This window comes from Glycine max, chromosome 4, assembly GCF_000004515.6.
Source record: "Glycine max cultivar Williams 82 chromosome 4, Glycine_max_v4.0, whole genome shotgun sequence".
In the NCBI taxonomy this organism is placed as follows: domain Eukaryota; kingdom Viridiplantae; phylum Streptophyta; class Magnoliopsida; order Fabales; family Fabaceae; genus Glycine; species Glycine max.
In genome coordinates, this window is record NC_016091.4 from 7,551,572 (window position 1) to 7,572,378 (window position 20,807).

Below are 20,807 nucleotides of genomic sequence, written 5' to 3' on the forward strand. Positions count from 1 at the left end.
ATAGTAGTAAGTTAAGTGTTTCTATCCTTGTATGATTAATAGAGGAGTGCTACCAATAAGTTCTATTACACTCCTTTAAATACATTCTTTTTTTTTATTGATAAAATTCATTAAAAACTATAAAATTAATAGAAAAAACATTAAATAGAATGTGTGGCTCACAAAATATTATTTACAATAAATTTACCAATAAAATAGAGTGCTTTTAAAAGAGTGTATTAGAGAGTATTGTTAATATTTCTCATAACTAGTATTCATCCTATTTCTCTTATTCGTTCCTATAAATTTAATCAAATTATTATAAAAAATTAAATCATTGAAATTAGACTAGTTTTATAGAAAAAAAAATGTGATATATATATATATATATATATATTATGAGAAAGATTGCCGTGTTCTAATTAAGATTAAACTATATCATGAGATAATGATATAATTATTTATTAGTTACTTTTATTCAAGTCAAATAGTTATGAAATCCAATCAATGCATAGTAGACACGGACATCTTGTGTATTTTTACTTAATAGTGGGATAAGGGACACCAACTCCTTCCACTATTGATCGGGAAATGACCTATCACTCTAGACGTGTCATCTTTCTTATTTACTGATGTGTGGGGAGTTGCAACCGTTGTCATCCTTAATCAGAGGTATTACTTTTCTTTTCTGTACTTGATAGAGCTGTTTGAGGTCACCATGTCGTAGGCACTCACAAAGACTTTTGCAACCCTAAGATCACATGTCCAATTTAGCTTATTGCCAGATTATGTACAAGGTACAAGTACATGATCAACGCTTTGAGTATTTGGTGATAACTTTTCTCTTCCATTTGGTGGGTTACATTGTCTTTACTAACAAGAATGCCGCATATGTTGATGTGACATTCTTGGAGTTTTTTTTTGCAATCTTTAGACATGCAATAGGTATGCATGAGGTGCATTTCCCTTCTCTTACATATATGATGATGATGATTGTATTGTGCATTATACACACCCGTTGGAAGGTTACGTGACTCTCTTTTTGAGTTACCAAAGTTTGTATTTTGTTTATCAAAATTTGTATCTTATTAAGTAATTTTAATTGTATAATGATTTTTCAAACGTATTTATGTTGGAGTAAAGGTGTGAGGTAAAATTCTACAAAAATAAAAATGAGAAAAATTAAAATATAATATAAAATGATTGCTCATGACTTTCTATTGGTATAAATCTCTTATTGTTTATAATATTTCAAATGTTAAATTTTATATTTGGATTAAGTTTATACATTTTCGAAATGTTACAAAATATTTTTCAAAAATTAAATTGAGAAATATTTACATATTTTTAAATATACATCCTGAAAAATATTTTTCAAGAATAAAAATACTACAATGTTAAGAAAAGAAGTTGAATTTGAATCCGTTTATCACTTAATAGGATTCGTCATGTCCCTCTGAGTTGGATTCAACCAACTTCCATTGGCTTGCGAAAAATAGAAAAAGGCTACGTGCGTTTTTGGTGATGACAGTGCCGAAGAAAGGATTCACATTCATATCATTTCACAATCAAAACGCATCAATTTCATTTTTCTTTTCAGTGGTCGTAATATAAAGAACCGTCACAAATCCACGCAACAACATGATGAACGATTGGAGATAGGTTCAGTCCTCCATACATTCCAAACATCATTGTTAATACCCATATTGTGCGGCAATTACGATTCCCTTTCCCTTTCAGATCTTTGTTTTCTCTCCCTTTCCGTTTTTTGTTGATTGTTATCTCATTGTCGAGGGGATACGTGATTAATTTCACTATCCTGCATAGCTGCGCTGCATTGTTAGTTGTTGGCGCTATTTGTTTTCATTTTTCCAACTTCACGTCATAATCGCGAAATTTCTTTTCGCCTGCTACTATATCAATGTTTACTGCGTATTAATGATCAAATCCCCTTTTTGTCCTTTTCATTAATCATTAATTTGAGTCTGGGAAGAGATAGGTTAATCGTGAGAAATAATAAAATTAAAATTACACTAATCTAATCATATTACACTATAAGTTATAAAATTTTTAATCTGACATTTTGCTTGTTCCATTATGCTTATATGCAGGTTTGGTTTCACTAGCCTGCTCCTGCTTTGTTCCATGAAATGTGCATACCAGCGGATGAGTTTTGGGTAAATAATTGGGGGTGTTTGAGATGTGCCAAGGTTTGAAAGGGGCACCGGAATTTTCTAATTGCTGCTAACCATGATTGAAAATATTACCTGGAAGGGAGAGATGTGTGTGCTGGTTATTGTGGTATATGCATGATGCCGCAGCAACTAGGGGAGGGGGGATGTTTTGTTGGTCTGAAACATTGAAGCTGGCCGGTAGAGAGTTTGCCTGATGTAATGCCACGCACTGTGAAGGTCAAGTCGGTGGCAACATTGGAGACCGTACAGGAGATTGGTGTCTATATTCATAGGTTTCACAATCTTGACCTTTTTAAGCAGGGGTATATTGTATATACATTCATTTTTTACCTTTTTTTATTATCTGATTCCTAATCTTTGTTATTGAATTTCTAACCTGAAACTGATGTGTGTTGTTTCATATAGATGGTATCGGATTAAGATCACTGTGAGATGGGAGGACAGTGAAAGTTTATCTTTCGGAATTCCAGCTAGTGTTGTTCAATACGAAGGTAACTTATCAAAATTATGCTCTGGTAGGGTTGTGTGAGAGTAAACTGGGTGGGTTATATGTTATACCCTACCCAGGATTCATGATCTGTTTAGCATATGGAGAATATACTTCTCAGCAACATATTTTTATTATAGTTTCCCAATTATTTAACCCACGGTCGAGTGGTATAATAAAAACTTCGTACCCCATTGCCCGGAGGCTCTTCGCTATGCGAAGGTATGGGGGAGGGATGTTGTAAGCAGCCTTACCCTTGCATATGCAAAGAGGCTGTTTCCGGATTCGAACCCATGACCAACAAGTCACCAAGACACAACTTTACCGCTGCACCAGGGCTCGCCCTCGTCGAGTGGTATAATAATTCATTATAATTGATTTATCTATATTTATGGAAAAATTGCATCTAGGTTCTTTAAACTTACACTTAGTTGCAATCAGACACCACGAATTATGCAATCTTTAATCCAATTCCAAAATTATAATAGCTTATTACAAATATGAAATTGAGTAAAATAGGAAGCTCAATGTGGTACCCAAGTCATGAGACTCTCCTAGCTAGCGGACTAGTCCTCTATGAAGTAGAAGTAGAACGGAGGAGTAATGAAGCATCATCCTCACCATTCATATTTAAATAATCCCAAGAAACTTAAAAAAAATAAAAAACTGGTATACAAATTTGTATGGTCATGTGCAAAATTCTTCCTAGTCTGCTTCTCTGTAATTACTAACTAGGCATTTATCAGCTAACGGCTTCTGCAGTCTAGATGGATTTTCCAGTAAAACACATGACAAGAATCAAGTACAATTAAAGCATGAAAATAAAAAGGTGTTGTGCTGATTTGAAATAGTTAACATTATGGAGTTAATTTTTAATTAATCATTTCTTCGTTGCATCTTTAGGGCTTCTCTTTTTTCTAATTACTGTACAGGAGCAGCAAATCCATGCTAGACCATGAAGGATTTTCCATGGAGGATGAGAACACATCTAGAACACCCCCCCCCCCCCCCCCCCCCCCCCCCCTCTTAAGATTAATTAAGTTAAAGAGTTATTTGATGTGTTACTCTTTCTTGGGTGAGTTCTTCAATTATATGGATAGTATTTTTGGGAGGAAAACACTAATTTCCTCGACATTGTAGTATTTCCAGATTTTTTTTCTTTCATTTTATCCTGGTAGTTTCATTTTTGTGCTTTTAACATTTTAGATAATATACCTTATAAGGTGTAATAAGTTGAACTATAAAACCAACAATGATGTTTGACAATGGAGCCTTGTTTGCCTTCATTGGCAAACCATTGGACATTTAGATCTGTTGACTATGACATGAAATGTGTCCATTTAATTTGTTGGAGAATGGAGAAGCAGATTTTATTTTATTATTTAACACAAGGGATTTTTTGTGCTCAACCCAGATACGAACTTATTACACGATGAATGTTGAAACTTAGGGCCCAAAATTGTTATAAAAAATGGGAACAGGAAGCTACATAAAGTTAGAATCTGTTTAGTATGCCATAAATTGGGATTGCACTTGTAGTTTCCTAAGTATGTTTCATAGCCATGCTTGTGATTGTGAGTTTCTTGTTCCTTTATCCTTGACCCTACTATGTCTGTTTGCCTCTCTCTCTCTCTCTCTCTCTCTATATATATATATATATATATATATATATATATATATGTATGTATGTATATATATTGTTGGAAATCAGAATAGAATATCCTATTTATTGTATAGCGGTTTATAGGCAACTAATATCTTATTTTGAGGAAACAATATATCATCTAATTACTTGTAATAAATGTAATAAGCCTATACAAACCATTATCCGTGGTGTCCTAAAACACAGTTTTAGTATACATATATTGCGGGTATAACATTTTCTTAAAATGAAAACTATAAGAGAAAAATTTTCTTATATGCAAAAGTGATACTGAGGTAGAAAACCTTTGGTTCTGCAGCTCCTGATCTGGATCCTAGCAGTGTATATGGTGTATGGAGGATCGATGATACAGATAATAGTTTCTCAACTCAGTCTTTTCGGATAAAATACGCCAGGCAGGATGTTCATCTGTATATGATGATTGTGTTCAACTTATCCCGTAGTGAATTTGTGGTAATGTCACTGTCATTTCTTTTCTTTCGTGCAATAAAGTGATAGGACACCATTTGGGAATCAAATTGTATCTTGGGTTCCAGGTATCTGTTATTAGGTTCCCTAGGTCATACCATGTTGGTTGGCTTATCAATTGTGTTATAAATTAGTTTATACACATGCTAGCACATTCTGTGACCACATACACATGTATATATTGATGTAGACAACATTTGAGCCCCAACCCAAGACATATTTCTTATGAATTAGTTCTCTTAGATTTTGGATTTGGGTCTAGCTCAATCCTACAAAATCAGCTTGTAAGGTTATATATTTTATTTTGGTTATATCACTAGTCAACGTGAGATCTCCAACTCATGCTGAGTATTTGATATCTCGAGCATGAAGTTTGCATGACTGGATATCTGCAATAGCAGATGAGCCAATAGGCCCAACAACAATCGCTAAAATAGACTCTGATACCATCTTAGATTTTGGGTTTTGGTCTAACTTAACCCCACCAAGTTGGTTTGTAGGGTTGAGTTAGGCCCAAACTCAAATTCTAAGAAGTTCATTCAAGGATTAATCATAATATTATCCAGGTTTAATCAGGTTAAGATATTAGAGTTATTAGCCTTAAAATATTGGCTGTTGTTTAAGGGTTAAGATATTATGATTATTAGCCTTATTGCTAATGAGTTTGGACCTGTATTGACCTAAATACGAGTATAAGTAGAAGCATTAAGTTAGGATATTGTAACACATTACATCTACTGAACTGTATGCTTTCTATTGGTACTTATTGTTAGGGAAATCAATATGGAACTAATTGGCTGGGACTTGCGTGTCAGATTGAGGTTTACATGGGCTTATTTTTCACATGTGGACTGAAGCATATAAGAAGTATTGGAAAAAGAAAAACACGACTAATTTGCATCTGTGGCTAAAGGGGAGGGGACCTTAAACAACCAACATTAAAGATTAATCAACCTTTTATGAGAAACTAAGTAGCATAGCACTTACATTATTCAAAGCTCCCTTTAGTTCAATATCCTTATCAAATTGACCTGCTTTATGTGGATCATATTTGCAGGATTTAGCTACAACTGCTGTTATTTTAAAATTTGAACTTATATATGCTCCTGCAACTGAGGATGGGTAAGTCATAAAAGTAGTGTATTCATTGGCCTATTATATGATCCAGACACATGTTTACTTCATTTTTCATTGCTATCTATTAGATGAAATTGACATGTTGATTGCTGACTGGAGTATGTCATCTACAGTGTCAACATGCAAGCTTCTCTGGATGATTCCTCTGCTGCTATCCATGAATTCCGAATTCCTCCTAAAGCTCTTATAGGATTGCATTCTTATTGTCCTGTCCATTTTGATGCTTTACATGCAGTGCTTGTTGATGTAAGTGTACATGTCACTCTACTGAAAGCTGTCTCTTACTCATCTGCTTTGAAGTTTCTCAGGTTTGTCAGATGGTCTTATTTCCAGTTTAAATCTGCTAGACTTTCATTTTAGCATTATTTGTCCATTCAGAAGTTTATTTTAGAGCAGCTTTGATTGCTATTTTTTTTAATGCATCCTTGATTACATAGAGTAACCTGTTCATTTGATTCATTTCAGTAATTCTGCCAACAGTGAAGTCATTATTGATAAAAGTTCCGTTTCAAAAAAAAATATTGATAAAAGTTGTGACACATTGAATCAAGTATGTTCTAAAACATTGGATGTCTCTCTTTGATAATCACCATTGAAGTGCTGATCAAGTTGACTTCGTGCAAATTATTTATTGCTAGCATTTCCTTGCAGTCTTTCATGTTTGTTCTCTTTGCTTGCTTTGTATCTATCTAGGAAGCATGGATACAGATATGAACTGTGTTATGACATGGGTCTGATACATAAACACAACAAATTTCTAAATTTTATAGGACATTATATGGATAAGATACAACATATATAAAATAAATACAATATCAACATAAAAACACATCCTGAATTATAATAAATACATCAATACTTTGTAAGTTATGTTTACTATAAAACTTACTTAACCGCTGTGGTATTCTTTTTGTGTTGATACGAAAGTTCAAAAACTAATTTAAAGATGTAGGCAAGAAGTATCCCAAAGAATTTGAGAAGTATCCAAACAATACATATTGGATACCAGCACCCGACCACTTTCAAGTATCCAAACAATACATATTGGCTAGTATGATGATTTAACCGCACTCAACTTTACACAGTCAAAAACGGGAGACAGTTCTTATGCGCATGTATTCACCTATGAACATGTCCCTTTTCTGTTCCTGTTTTTGGTAGAAGCACATGCACATATTTCATTGTAGGTGAACTGCATTTTTTGTTTTGTACTTAATTCTATCTTTTTCTAGGTCATACTTAAAGTGTACCATGCAATGACAACATCGTAGAAATAATTTTCTTTTAATATAATCCATTATGATTGATATTTTGGTTTAAAGGAGAATAAATTTCATATAAACTAAATTTATGCCCCAAAAACAGGATTGGGGAATGGAGACTAGCCCTTCACACCATAAGCAAAATCTGGAATTCTTGAATAAAAGAACAAATAAAAATGAAATTTTCATAATAGATAGACTCCAAGAGACTTCAATCTTAGGAATGGCCAATCCCACCCTATACCTCTTTCTCTAACTGAATCTTCCACACACCTCTCCCCCGTTGCCACATGTCTAGGCAATTATCAAAGTTTATCCTGTCCAAGTTCTTCCAGGACATCTCTTGCTCAAGCGACTCATTAGTCCACTGTATTTTCCTTTATTTATTTTCCCATAGACTTTAGTCAAATAAGAGCATCTAATTATCTATCAAAGTAACTTCTTTTAAGTTTTTCATAAAAGGCATGAAGTACTGGATAGCAGAGACCATGATATGCATTTACTTCTTTACACCATCAACTGACAAATAAAGATTTTGAGGTTTTACACCTTCAGATACTTAGTAAAACGAATTGCACCTGCTCTGGAAATGAGGTGAAAATGATTTAATTACATAAGTATGGTAACTTCAATGTTTGCATTTGTAGTTTAGTAATCAGAGATGGTGCAGATTGTTATTATTTTTTAAAACTATATCCTATTGTGTTTTAATCTTCGGACATTCTTTTTCAAGCATTAACTGAATGCTTTGTGTGGCTGATCAGGGCTTTGGTGGAGTTGCTTTTCTAGATACGGGAAATGTCTCACTTGTTAAAGCATTATTAACTTCTCGTGATATATTGGTTGAAGAACTACAAAAAATCAGCAAAGCAATCAATGAAGCTTTAGATATTTCAGAGTTTGTGTCAATAATGAGTAATATGAAGTTATTAAATTCTGTGCTGCAAGTGAATCAATTTGCAATAGATGTTGAAGTTGTAGGACAAGGCAAGCCACAAAATGGTCTTAAGGTCTTTGCTTTTATTCCATTCTGTAATACTTTTTTGTTTTGCATTAATATTGTTTTTGCGATTCTTCTTTTTTAATTCTTTGTTGTACTCTTGTACAGGGAGGAAATGAAGCTCTGGATTTTCTGGATGTTGAAAAGCTCCATTCCCTGTCTCAGAATGAACTGTTGGAATGTTTTCATTCATTGGGAGATCAATTGATCTATTTATGGAAAATATTTCTAAAGTTCCATAGGTTTGCTTCTTATCCTGTGTCACAACTCATGAGATTCATTACAATTCGACAAAGATGTGTGATTTTTTAAATGCTGCATTTGAATCTGATTCATGTTTTAAATTTATTTTTCCTTTTTCCAACTTTATTATTTTAACAACTTTAATACAATTTTAATCATAGTTTGATTAATAGGTGTAGTTTTTCTTTTTCTTTTTTCTTACTGCCTTTCAACTAGCATGAGACTATTATTAAGTAGATGAAACAATTTGAGGAGGCTGCTAAATGATATTATGAGCCTTTGCTTCCTTCAATTGGGCATCTCTTCTATGGTTTGTTTCAGAAGATAATACCACATGAATACTTTGAAAATTTAATCTGCGTTCAAGATTGCACACACTGAAATGAATATAACATGAGATTGATCCAATTTACTGCCTGAGAATTATAAGTTGTGGTCTTTGCATGGCTCATGCTCAAACGTGTATCATCATTAAACTTTATCTTAACCTTGTTTAATAAGCTAATATTTTCATCTTCCTAGGGATAACAAATCAAGGATTTTAGGATTTTTACGTGATGCATGGGTGAAGGACCGGAAAGCTGAATGGTCAATATGGATGCTATATTCTAAGGTAGAGATGCCTCATCATTACATAAACAGTAAGAGTGAAGAGTCTTCCCATCGTGGTGTACACAGACGAGTTTCCAGTTTGTGGAAGTTACCTGATGATGTAAGTGGTTGTGTGTTCCTTCATATTCTCAGTATCATCCAAGTTGCTTTGAGAAAAGGATCATGGGGAAAATAAACAAATTTTGATGCAATAGACTTAAAAGCATAAATTTTGTCTGATTAATCATACAGCCTCTCCAGACTGCGGCTACACGTGCTGAACTTCATCGAAGGAGCATTGAACAAATGCGGGTAATCTATCAACTTGAATATGTGACATTTACATATGGCCTATTAACAAAATATTGATCACTGTTTTGCAGATTAACAACCGCTCAGTTCAAGACATGCAGATATTTGGAGATCTCTTGCATACTCCAATTGTGATTGTTGAACATGTGATGAATGTACCCCGTCGCTGTCCGAGTGCAAATTCATTACTGAGACATATTGGGAGTATAGATTCAGATGGCTTACCAATTGGCCTCAGCTCTGACACTATAGGCAAGAAATTTGCAACACAAAGTAATGCTCGTGTGTTGAAGATTGTTGTCTTTGTACATGGATTTCAGGCATGTCTTGTGGATTTTATTGCAAAACCCTTTTCTATTTGAGCTTGTTAGTTTTTTTTTTTGGTTGGTTGGGGGGGGGGAGGAAATTGTTTACTTTTATCCACCTATTTTAGAAAGTCAGTGTCAAGTCATATACCATTGAACTCTTGTAGCATTGTTAAAATGGACTATCCTGGCCTAAATCATCAAACTAGGAAAAATAGAACCAGGTAGGGTTTGCGTAACTTTTAATCTAGCTCACAGACCCAAAACCCTATTCTGGTTTAAAATAGTTGGTGGGTTAAACAGTTAATAATAATAAATTCAGAAAAAGATCCTTGAATCAGTTTAGACCCTGGGTTAAGGTGAAAATCCTAATTCATTAGAGACATGAAGTTAAATAGGTCTGTCCCGTTATCTGATTTGGTTTTCTAGTCCATTACCAGGTATAGTTGACCTTCATGGCCAGATTTCAAATATGGATATAATAACTAAGTAGTACTACATTCTCAAAAAATTGACAATTGGCTTTGCTGCCATTGACTTAAGAACTATTTGTCAAGTTTTGTATACTAAAGAATGGTTGCATGAGTAGCATTCATATTATTAGAAAATATTTAAGATATTCTTCCTTTGGACCTAAATATAAGCAAAAAATAAATAAAAATTGGACTTAAATATAAGCAAATACTAACTAACTTTTATCTCATTTAATGATAATATTCCAATTATGTCCTTCATTTAATAAAATCTTGTTTTCCGTAAATTATTTATTCCTATTTTACAAGCACTACTATGAAGGGTATTTTAGGAAGATTTTTTGAATTAAATGTTATTAACTGAATTCCTTAATTCATGTGCCTGATAGTTAAATTTGCTTATATTTAAGTACAGAGGGAGTATTTGATTACATTTGATTATTTTCTGGACATACTAATATTTTTAATTTTAATAAATTTTAATTTTGTTGTTAGTGTATCTAGACACTAATAATCTAATTAGTAACATAAATTGAATATTAGATTTAAGTATTATACACTATTTCAATATATTAATAATATATTTTAGTTTATTTTGACCAACCATCTTATTTATTTTTCTTAAAACCTAAAATTATAATTCTTTAACTGGATATTAGACCAGTACTATTAGTTTATTTCTCCATTCTTTGGTCTTGAGTTCAAAGATATTGGTTATATATTCTCCTCTCAACTTGTGTTATTCTTTACTTAGCTTTTGACTCCCATGTGTTAGTTTAAATTTAGAAAATGAAAAAAGATGTTCTGCCCTCTGTCCTTTGATCTTTTTCATGCAGGACAATAGTGGTCCCAGTGACTGGAGCTCCGTGGACATCTTTGGTGAATTTTAGTGTGAATTAGTAATGTTTAGATGTGGTTTGGTGCTTTTCTGTGTGCTCTTGTTGATCTTTCCCCTTCTTGGTTTGATCTTGTTGATTCCCTTAATTATGGGGTGTTTCCTGGCTTCTGGTTTCTTGTTTTGAGGTTAACTTATCTTGTGGTCTGTGAGAATGTTTGATAACTCTTTTGGTATGGTATGATGTTTCATGGGGGAGATTTTATGTTGTTTGCTGTCTTCTTGTTGTGGGGTGCTGCGCCAACGGTAGGAAATGGTAGTGGTTGATTTGTATATTGATGCTGATTTCTTTTGAAAGGTTATGCTCTTTTGTATGTTCAACACACTTTCTTTGGGATTTGGTGGCTCATAATAGCTTTTTGACCATTGGTAGATTCTGACTTTTCTGGCTGATTTTTCTTTCTTCTCATATTGGACGAGGCTTCTGCATTTCTTCTCTTCTACTTAGTCCATTGCTTTGCTTTCTGTTCTCTTATTACCATTTGTCCTTCTAGTTGTGGTTATTACTGGTAGTAAATGTATTTGTGCATCTTATTATGCTTGGGATGGGAGGAAAGGGTATAATAGTCTAAAAGAGCAACTAAGGAGCTGCCTCCTGAGATATTAGAGGAAAGTGTTGTCCCATTAGATACAAGATAGAACTGCTGCTAGGTAGTTCATAGTTGTTGTATCCTAGTAGAAAAGGGCTATTAGTGAGGTAAAGTTGCCTTAGATTGGTGTTTTTAGCCTATAAGGTGTGACCCTGGATGTTGCAAGTCAGAACAAGAATCATCCCCACTACTTTGTGGTTTTGTGCTTTTGGCCAGCCAGAAAAGGGGTGTTAGAGTGATAGCAACACGTAGCAGAGCAACACACAGACAGGAGACAATGCAGAAAATAGCAGACCAAAGAGAGTCAGGACAAGGCCTACTTACTTGCGTGATTATGCTTAGAGTAGGAAGCAATTCAAAGTCCCGGAAGTCTTCCTCTGAGCAGTAGTAATCATAAGTCTAGGCATATCATCTTGTAAAGGCTTACCTGTTATAGTAAAGGATTAGTTGAAGTCATTTTGTATAAAAAGCTGAATAAGTGACTAGAAGGGAATAACAGAAATTTCGATACTTAACTCATAGCATTAGTTTTAATCTCCTTCCTCTCTCTTTATCTTCCTAGTCCTCTATCAACTGGTCCGACCTGCCGCCACTTCCGCCATGCCGGAGCACCATACCCGCCAAGTCACGACGGACAAACTGGAGGAGGCTATCAGCCGTCTCAGCGCCGGCCATACCAACCTCAACCCGAAGGTTGAATCTATTCATACTTCGCTCACTGCGAAAATCGATTCTCTCCTCGACCGCTTTGTGTCCCTCACTGTTCCTCCACATTCACCGTCGTCCTCTCCTGTTCCGCCACCGCCGCCAATCCACCGCCACCACATGAAGCTTGAGGTTCCACGCTTCGATGGCACGGATCCCCTCGGATGGATATTCAAAATATCCCAATTTTTTGATTATCAGGGGATCCCCGATCACGAGCGCCTCACCATTGCGGCATTCTACATGGACGGTCCGGCTTTGTCCTGGTACCAGTGGATGTCCAGGAACGGATTCTTCCCTTCGTGGCCGGTGATGCTTCAGGCATTGGAGTCGCGATTCGCACCCTCATTCTACGAGGATCCCCAAGGAGCGTTGTTCAAGCTCCAGCAAACCGGTACCGTGAGTGATTATCTCACTGATTTCGAGCGCCTAGCCAACCGGACGATAGGCCTCCCTCCCTCGTGCCTACTCAGCTGCTTTATATCAGGATTGAGCCCGGAGCTCCGCCGTGAAGTTCAGGCCCTCCGTCCTCTTTCTCTGCCGTAGGCAACCGAGCTTGCGAGGCTCCAGGAGGATAAGTTGCTCGACCGCCGCCGCGGTACTCGAGCCCCTCCACACCCTAACCCTAATTCCCACCACAAATCTCTTACGCTGCCAACCCCAGCGCCGCCTAAGGTTCCTCTGAAGCGCCTCACGTCGGAGGAGATGGCGGTACGTAGAGACCAAGGCCTCTGCTACCATTGCGTCGACAAGTGGTCGCAAGGTCACAGATGCAAGCCCCGTCTACATCTCCTCATAGCGGACGAAGATCTCGAACCTTCCTCGAGTTTGTCTACTTCTGAGTCCCTGTCCCACGTCGCACCTGACCCCATCCAAGCGCCACAAATCAGTCTCAATGCCATGGAGGGCACTCCGGCACCGCAAACCTTCCGGCTTCTCGGCTCCTTGCACCACCACCAAGTGGTTATCTTAGTCGACGGAGGAAGCACACACAATTTTATTCAGACTCGTGTGGCTAAGTTCCTCGCCTTGCCGACTGCTCCGACGGCCGCCTTGAGGGTCATGGTGGGCAACGGCCACACCTTGGACTGTGACACGATGTCCTCTCAGGTCTCCCTCTCCATCCAAGGTCACGAATTCAGATTGGATTTGTATCACTTACTCATTTGCGGTGTGGATATTGTCCTAGGGGTCCAATGGTTAAAGCTTTTGGGCCCAATAACCACAGACTACCTTAACCTTACCATGACATTCCTTCACATGGGCCTACCCATCACACTTCATGCAGATGCACCCCCCACCCCCTCTCATGCCTCTGCTCATCAATTAAAACGCTTGGCCCAGACTCAGAGTATATCTGCTCTGTTCCATATCACCACCACCACCACGCCTGTGTTATCTTCACCACCACCCTCGACCTCACCAATCCCTTCACAGATTGCATCGGTGCTTGACAAATTTCCCCACATTTTTGCAGAACCCACGCAACTTCCACCCAACCGCAACATCCAGCATCATATACACCTTCCCCAAACGACTTTGGTCAACGTTAGACCGTACCGATACCCCCATTTTCAGAAGGCCGAAATTGAAAGGCAGATATCCGCCATGCTCGCCGCTAACCTCATCCAACCCAGTCACTCACCCTTCTCATCCCCTATCCTCCTGGTCAAAAAGAAGGATGGCTCTTGGAGGTGTTGCGTGGATTACCGGGCATTAAACGCCGTAACGGTTAAAGATAGATTCCCTATGCCAACAATTGATGAATTGTTGGATGATCTGGGACAAGCTTCGTGGTTTTCGAAGCTAGATTTGCATCAAGGCTTTCACCAAATACGCATGGCGGAGGACGATGTTCATAAGACGGCTTTCCGCACGCACCAGGGGCACTACGAATTCAGAGTGATGCCGTTCGGCCTCTGCAACGCACCGTCGACGTTCCAGGCGGCCATGAACGATACCCTTAAGCCTTTCTTGAGAAAATACGTGGCAGTTTTCTTCGATGATATTTTTGGTGTTTAGCTCCGATTTGGACACGCACGTCACACACCTGGAATCCGTTTTAGATACCCTTTCCGACCGCCAATTCCTTCTCCGGCGAACCAAGTGTCTTTTTGCTCAAAATCAGCTCAACTATTTAGGCCATATTATTTCCCGTAATGGTGTCGCTCCTGACCCCGATAAGATCTCAGCCATGTTGGCCTGGCCCACCCCAACGTCCCCAACGGCTCTCCGCGGGTTCTTGGGCCTTACTGGCTTTTATCGGAAATTTATAAAGAGCTATACCGCCATTGCTTCTCCACTCACATCGCTATTGCGCAAAGACCAATTCCGTTGGTCCCCAGAGGCCCAACAAGCCTTCCATACTCTTCAACAAGCCATGGTCTAGGCCCCTGTGCTAGCCAATACCAATTTCTCTTTGCCGTTCACCATTGAAACTGATGCGTCCGGCTCAGCCATGGGTGTTGTTCTCCTTCAACTCGAGCACCCTATCGCCTATTTTAGCAAAGTGTTTTGTCCACGTTTGCAGAGGGCCTCTGCGTATATCCGCGAACTCCACGCCATCACCTCCTCTGTTAGGAAGTGGCGTCACTACCTCCTCGGCACGTCGTTCACGATCCTGACGGACCATCGGAGTCTGAAGGACCTGATGTCCCAAGTTATTCAGACCCCGGAGCAGCAAACGTATCTCTCGAAGCTCCTTGGCTTCGACTATATTATCAAATACAAGCCAGGCGCCGCCAATGTCGTGGCAGATGCGCTTTCCCGAGTCGTTCCGGCGGACGCGACTTGTCTGGCCCTGATCATGCCCCATTTCACCTTCTTGGACCAATTGCGCAGGTCCTTGCGGCAAGACACGCGTTATGTTAACCTCGTGGCAGATATCCGGGTTCGGCCAGAGGCGCATTCGGACTTCTCTCTCCACAAGGACCTCATTATCAACAATGGTCGTATTTGGCTCCCATTTCCTTGTCCATTCACGGCAACTTTAATGGAGGAATTCCATTCCTCGCCGTTGGGAGGTCATTCCGGCGTGGCAAAGACGCTCCACTGTCTGCACCAAAATTTCGATTGGCCCTCCGTCCGCGCTGATGTGCGCCGTTTCGTCGCACAATGCTCAGTCTGCCAACAGACTAAATATGAAACCAAGCGGCCTGCGGGGTTACTTCACCCCCTCCCTATTCCGGCAGCCGTGTGGGAGGATGTTTCCGTCGACTTCATCACGGGTCTCCCGTGCTCCCACGGGTTCACCGTTATCTTGGTCGTGGTGGACCGGTTCTCAAAGGAGGCCCACTTTGGTGCTCTCCCGACCCACTATACGGCCTATAAAGTCGCCGTTTTGTTCTTAGATTGCGTCTGCAAGCTTCACGGGTTTCCCCGTAGTATCGTGTCGGACCGAGACCCGGTGTTTGTCAGCCATTTTTGGCGCGAGCTATTCAAGCTCAGTGGTACGAAGCTCCGTATGAGCACGGCGTACCACCCGCAGACGGACGGCCAGACCGAGGTTGTCAATCGGACCCTCGAACAGTATTTGCGGGCGTAGTTCATCAGCACCCTTCGTAGTGGTTTCGATTCCTCTCGCTTGCAGAATGGTCCTACAACACGGCCCAACACGTGGGCACGGGAATGTCGCACTTCGAGGTGGTTTACGGCAAACCTCCGCCGACCGTCGTACAGTACTTGCAGGGCTCCACCGTCGTTGCCGTGTACGATTTGCTCAGTTCTCGTGAGTCTATTCACGCTTCCCTTCAACGCCGTCTTCGCAAAGTTCAGGAAGCTATGAAGGTGGCAGCAGATAAGCATCGCCGGGATCTTGCGTTCCAGGTCGGGGATTGGGTGTATGTACGCCTGCGTCCATTTCGCCAGACTTCTGTAGCCCCCTCGTATAGCAAGTTAGCTAAGCGGTTTTACGGGCCTTTCGAAGTGGTGGAACGCGTCGGACCCGTGGCTTATAGGTTGTGGCTTATAGGTTGTCATTGCCAGCGTCTTCGCGCATTCATCCCGTGTTTCATGTATCCCTTCTTAAGCTTCACAAGGGATCCTTGCCGTCTACTCCGGTGACCCTCCCTGCGACGTCCACCGACAATCACCCTCTGGTGGCACCCCTGGCCATTCTCGATTGGCGCCTAGACCATGCTGTTTCTCCCCCTGTTCAGTAGGTCCTGGTCCAATGGGAGGGACATGCCCCTGAAGATTCCACTTGGGAATGCTGGGAGGAGCTGCGTCGCGTCCACAACCTTGAGGACAAGGTCGTTTTCGGGGACGGGAGTGTTGATAGCAACACGCAGCAGAGCAACACACAGACAGGAGACAATGCAGAAAATAGCAGACCAAAGAGAGTCAGGACAAGGCCTACTTACTTGCGTGATTATGCTTAGAGTAGGAAGCAATTCAAAGTCCCGGAAGTCTTCCTCTGAGCAGTAGTAATCATAAGTCTAGGCATATCATCTTGTAAAGGCTTACCTGTTATAGTAAAGGATTAGTTGAAGTCATTTTGTATAAAAAGCTGAATAAGTGACTAGAAGGGAATAACAGAAATTTCGATACTTAACTCATAGCATTAGTTTTAATCTCCTTCCTCTCTCTTTATCTTCCCAGTCCTCTATCATAGAGGTTTGGAAGTAAGAGTTTCCCAGTTTCTCTTCTTCCTGTTGCTTCTCTGACCTTTTTCTATATGTTGTGTGTAGATGGTTCAGGATTTTTCATTATGTTGACTTTCTCTTCTCTTCTTATTGACAACAACATTCTGTTAAAATGGTCTGTAGTTTCTTCTCTTCTTTTATGTTTAGCTGTTTGGATCTGTCATGAGATTCAGATGAAGGTTGCTGAGTTCTGTACTAAATTGAAGGTTTTGTGATTCAGGCTGCCTATGTTCTTTGGCTAGATAAGCCAGTGTTCTTTGTCATATGTTTGTGGATTTACTACTTGAGGGGGAGTGTTAGAAACATTTTAAGATATATGTTTGGATTATCTTAGAATATCTTTCTTGATCTGCTTTCTTATTTTTAATAGATTTTATTTTATTGTTAGTGGGCCAGGGCCTGGGCTTGTCTATTAGTACTAGTATTTGATCTAATTAATGTAGTTATAGTAATATAGGTAAGAGGATTAATTGATAAATCTGTTCAACATGATCAAGTTTGTCAGATATCTTGTATACAACATTAACTTTAAAAGCCTAAAGTACAGAATTATTTAAGAGGATGGGTAACTCATGGTCTTCTCTGATGATTGAATTAAAGTAAGCTTTTTCAATAATAATAATAAAAAGAGTTCAAATAAATACGTGTTATGTTACCCTTACTTTATCTCTCAAACATTTACTGAAAATAAAAGGATGCCAGTTTCTGTGGCACAGTTGAGCTGACATAAACTGAGACCAGATAGAACAATGCTATGCTGTTTGCAAGTGATTGATTTGCTTACTCTCCTTTGTGAAAAAATGGTAAAATTGAAAGCATGGGATGCAGTATATCATAGACATACCATGTATATCACTCTCGTTTGAGAGCTGCATTGAGATTGCAGAGCAATATTGATTAACTAAATCTATATTTTCGTTCAGTATCTGTTTATAAAGTTGATTCAATTCTTATTCTTTGTCATTTAATATGTTTTAGGGGCATCATCTAGATCTACGACTTGTCCGGAATCAATGGCTTTTGATAGATCCCAAAGTAGAATTTCTGATGTCCGAGGCTAATGAAGATAAAACATTTGGAGACTTCAGAGAGATGGGACATAGGCTAGCTAAGGAAGTTATTGCTTTTCTTAAAAGCAAAATGGACAAAGCATCAAGATATGGGAGTCTGGGAGATATTAGGCTAAGTTTTGTTGGACATTCAATTGGTAATCTCATTATAAGAACAGCGATAGCAGGTAGGTCATAATTGTGGAAGCAATGCTGTTCATCAGTTTGACATTTAGTGCTAAGTCTTGTCCTGTGTTTTGCAGATAGCATAATGGAGCCATTTCTATGCCACCTACATACATATGTTTCAGTATCTGGTCCACACTTAGGGTATCTTTATAGTTCAAACTCGTTGTTTAATTCTGGATTGTGGTTTTTGAAGAAGCTAAAAGGCACACAGTGCATTCATCAACTTACTTTCACAGATGATCCAGATTTCCAAAATACATTTCTCTATAAACTGTGTAAGGTAGGGATTGTGTCTTACAATGATTGGGATAAAATGAGACAGACATGAACTCAAAGTCTTGCTTGCTTGCTTGAATAACCTATTGTGGGATGTACTTTTTACCAATCATACTGTCATATTATAAGCACTTCTTATTATTGGGAAAAACCAAGTCCCACTTGTTAAAATTGAAAACTGCTTGAATCATTTATATATCATATGGAATTATTCATTTTGGTGAGGTTCTAATAGAGTTCTTTCCTCCCCTCCCCTCTCCTTTTTTCAGCAGAAGACCTTGGAACATTTTAGGAATATTATTCTGCTATCTTCCCCCCAGGTATTGCCTTCTCTTCTTGTTTCTTAAAATCATTTTTAGGAATGTTATCTACTGTCATTCTTATCAGCAATTGGTTTTTATACGTTACCATCATCATGGGTTTAATACGAGTCTGTGTAAAGTTGGTCCTTATTTGTGGATCTTAAAACATATTAATCTGCATGTGAAGAGTGCTCTTCTGTTACATAATGAACTAAATTTTACAGTCTTGTGTTCTTTGTGGATCTAAATCCAAACAAGCTTCTGAAGTTTTTTTGTTAGCATTACATTATGCTGACAGATGAACTTGATTCTCTTAATAAGTGCTAGCGTGGGGGCAGAGTATGGTAATGCATTATTCTTGAGGAAGTGAAATTTCCTTCCCATTTAACCTTTTCCCATGTTTTTCGTTGCCTCAAATTCTCTTTACATTTGCTTTTAATTAATTTTTCTTGGTTTGGTGTTAACTGATATGACATTTTTCAGGATGGTTATGTGCCTTACCATTCTGCTAGAATTGAATCATGCCAGGCTGCTTCACGTGACACTTCAAAGAAGGGTAAACTGTTCCTAGAGATGTTGAATGCTTGTTTGGACCAAATCCGTGCCAACTCCATGCAACATCGAGTCTTCATGCGCTGTGATGTCAACTTTGATGCATCTACCCAAGGCAAGAATCTGGACTCTATAATAGGTCGGGCTGCACATATTGAATTTCTGGATTCTGACATTTTCGCAAGGTTCATAATGTGGTCATTCCCTGATCTTTTTCGATAGCAGTTGTTGTGGTTTTCCTTCTCTGCATTCAGTTCTAAAGCCTTCAGGCGTAATCTCTCACCCTTCAGATACCAATAGTGCTCAGATTTCTGTGACAGGGTGTTCAAAGAAAAGGTTAGCACTTAACAGGTGCATGTTGATGTCTGAGTTGTATATTTACTTGCCTTCAACACGTTTTTCTTAAAACACAGTTGTACTTCTGTGCATAGTTTTAGGAAGGGTCAACGACAGAGTGATGTAATTATTTGGTTAGGTTGATCAATATATATATTTGATTAAGAATATTTTAGGAGGAATTAAAAAACTTTCAATTTTTTTTTAAAAAAATATCCATTATCCATAATCTATCTATTAATAAACAATAGTTTATAATTTATTTATAATTAGCATTTTAGTTTGCGTATTATGCAAGATATTTGCTTATTTTTATATAATTAAACTTCACAAAAAATTAATATTTTTAAATATATCAATTATATTTTAAATTTACAAAGAGAAATTAAATTGTTAAGAAGATTAAATATATACGCAAAGATAAAAATAAAGTTGGTTTAATATGATTGAAAGAAAAAAAAAATTGCTAGTCTGGATTACGTATGAAATGTACCTTGAGAGAGAGAACTAATATTAAGGACATTTAATTAAGAAAGCAATGAGAGTGTTATCCTTTAATTTGTACGGTATGTTTTAATTTGTAATAATATAAGAGTAGGTCTAATAATATTTACAATTGTGAGTCAATTTTATAAAAAAAAATTGTGATGTCATGGTTAGATGCGTCATCTCTGATGAAAAGCTTACTTGTTGCCAAGGACGGATGCACATGAATAGCTATGCGGTAATTATCCTGGTAAAATAATTTTTTCTTACATGAATACATTAAATAATTATTATTTTCTCGCATAAAAGAATGTGTTGCTCTCACAAAATAATTTTTAAAAAATTGAAAAAAATAAAAAATTCTAAAACTAATAAAAGAAAAAATAATTTGATACTAATTTTATTCATTTTATTCTTTTAAATTAGTAAGGTCTTATTTTGAGTTTTTATAATAAAATTGTGTATTTTATAAAAGCTTTAATATTTTTCATCTAAAAATATTATTTACTGTTTTGCTGTCCCATAAAAAAAATTCTAGGCTCTCTTTTGAATTAACTTCTTTTAAGTACTTATAAAAAAAAAAGAAAAAATGAAATAAATTTTTTTTGTGAGTTAAAATTAAACAAATTACAACTATCCTTCTAAGGTTTTTGTTAATTAAACATGCAT

General features: G+C 37.8%; 1 protein-coding gene across 8 annotated transcripts; it reads left to right on the plus strand.

Annotated features, from left to right (window-relative positions):
- The first annotated feature begins 1,392 nt into the window (after positions 1 to 1,392).
- Positions 1,393 to 19,822, plus strand: LOC100785285 (protein FAM135B). Of its 8 annotated transcripts, none has more exons than XM_006578187.3 (16): positions 1,393 to 1,641; positions 2,091 to 2,476; positions 2,580 to 2,665; positions 4,623 to 4,777; positions 5,850 to 5,914; positions 6,043 to 6,237; positions 6,395 to 6,479; positions 7,956 to 8,201; positions 8,300 to 8,433; positions 8,957 to 9,146; positions 9,278 to 9,337; positions 9,409 to 9,657; positions 17,927 to 18,185; positions 18,261 to 18,466; positions 18,732 to 18,782; positions 19,248 to 19,822. In XM_006578187.3, exons 2-16 carry the CDS (start codon positions 2,373 to 2,375, stop codon positions 19,536 to 19,538), a joined length of 2,376 nt encoding a protein of 791 aa, XP_006578250.1. In that variant the 5' UTR covers positions 1,393 to 1,641; positions 2,091 to 2,372; the 3' UTR covers positions 19,539 to 19,822. The 8 variants fall into 8 exon arrangements, with proteins under 8 accessions (XP_006578250.1, XP_006578252.1, XP_014630037.1 ...); XM_006578189.4 differs by having other exon boundaries at positions 1,415 to 1,641; positions 18,735 to 18,782; XM_014774551.3 differs by having other exon boundaries at positions 1,415 to 1,641; positions 18,261 to 18,327.
- Positions 19,823 to 20,807: the final 985 nt, after the last annotated feature.

Excerpts from the sequence above, each read along its gene's own strand:
- LOC100785285 (XM_006578187.3), top strand. The coding sequence starts at position 2,373 with ATGCCACGCACTGTGAAGGTCAAGTCGGTGGCAACATTGGAGACCGTA. Across the intron at positions 2,477-2,579 it reads CTTGACCTTTTTAAGCAGGG|ATGGTATCGGATTAAGATCA; the intron begins GTATATTGTATA and ends TGTTTCATATAG. Across the intron at positions 9,658-17,926 it reads TCTTTGTACATGGATTTCAG|GGGCATCATCTAGATCTACG; the intron begins GCATGTCTTGTG and ends AATATGTTTTAG.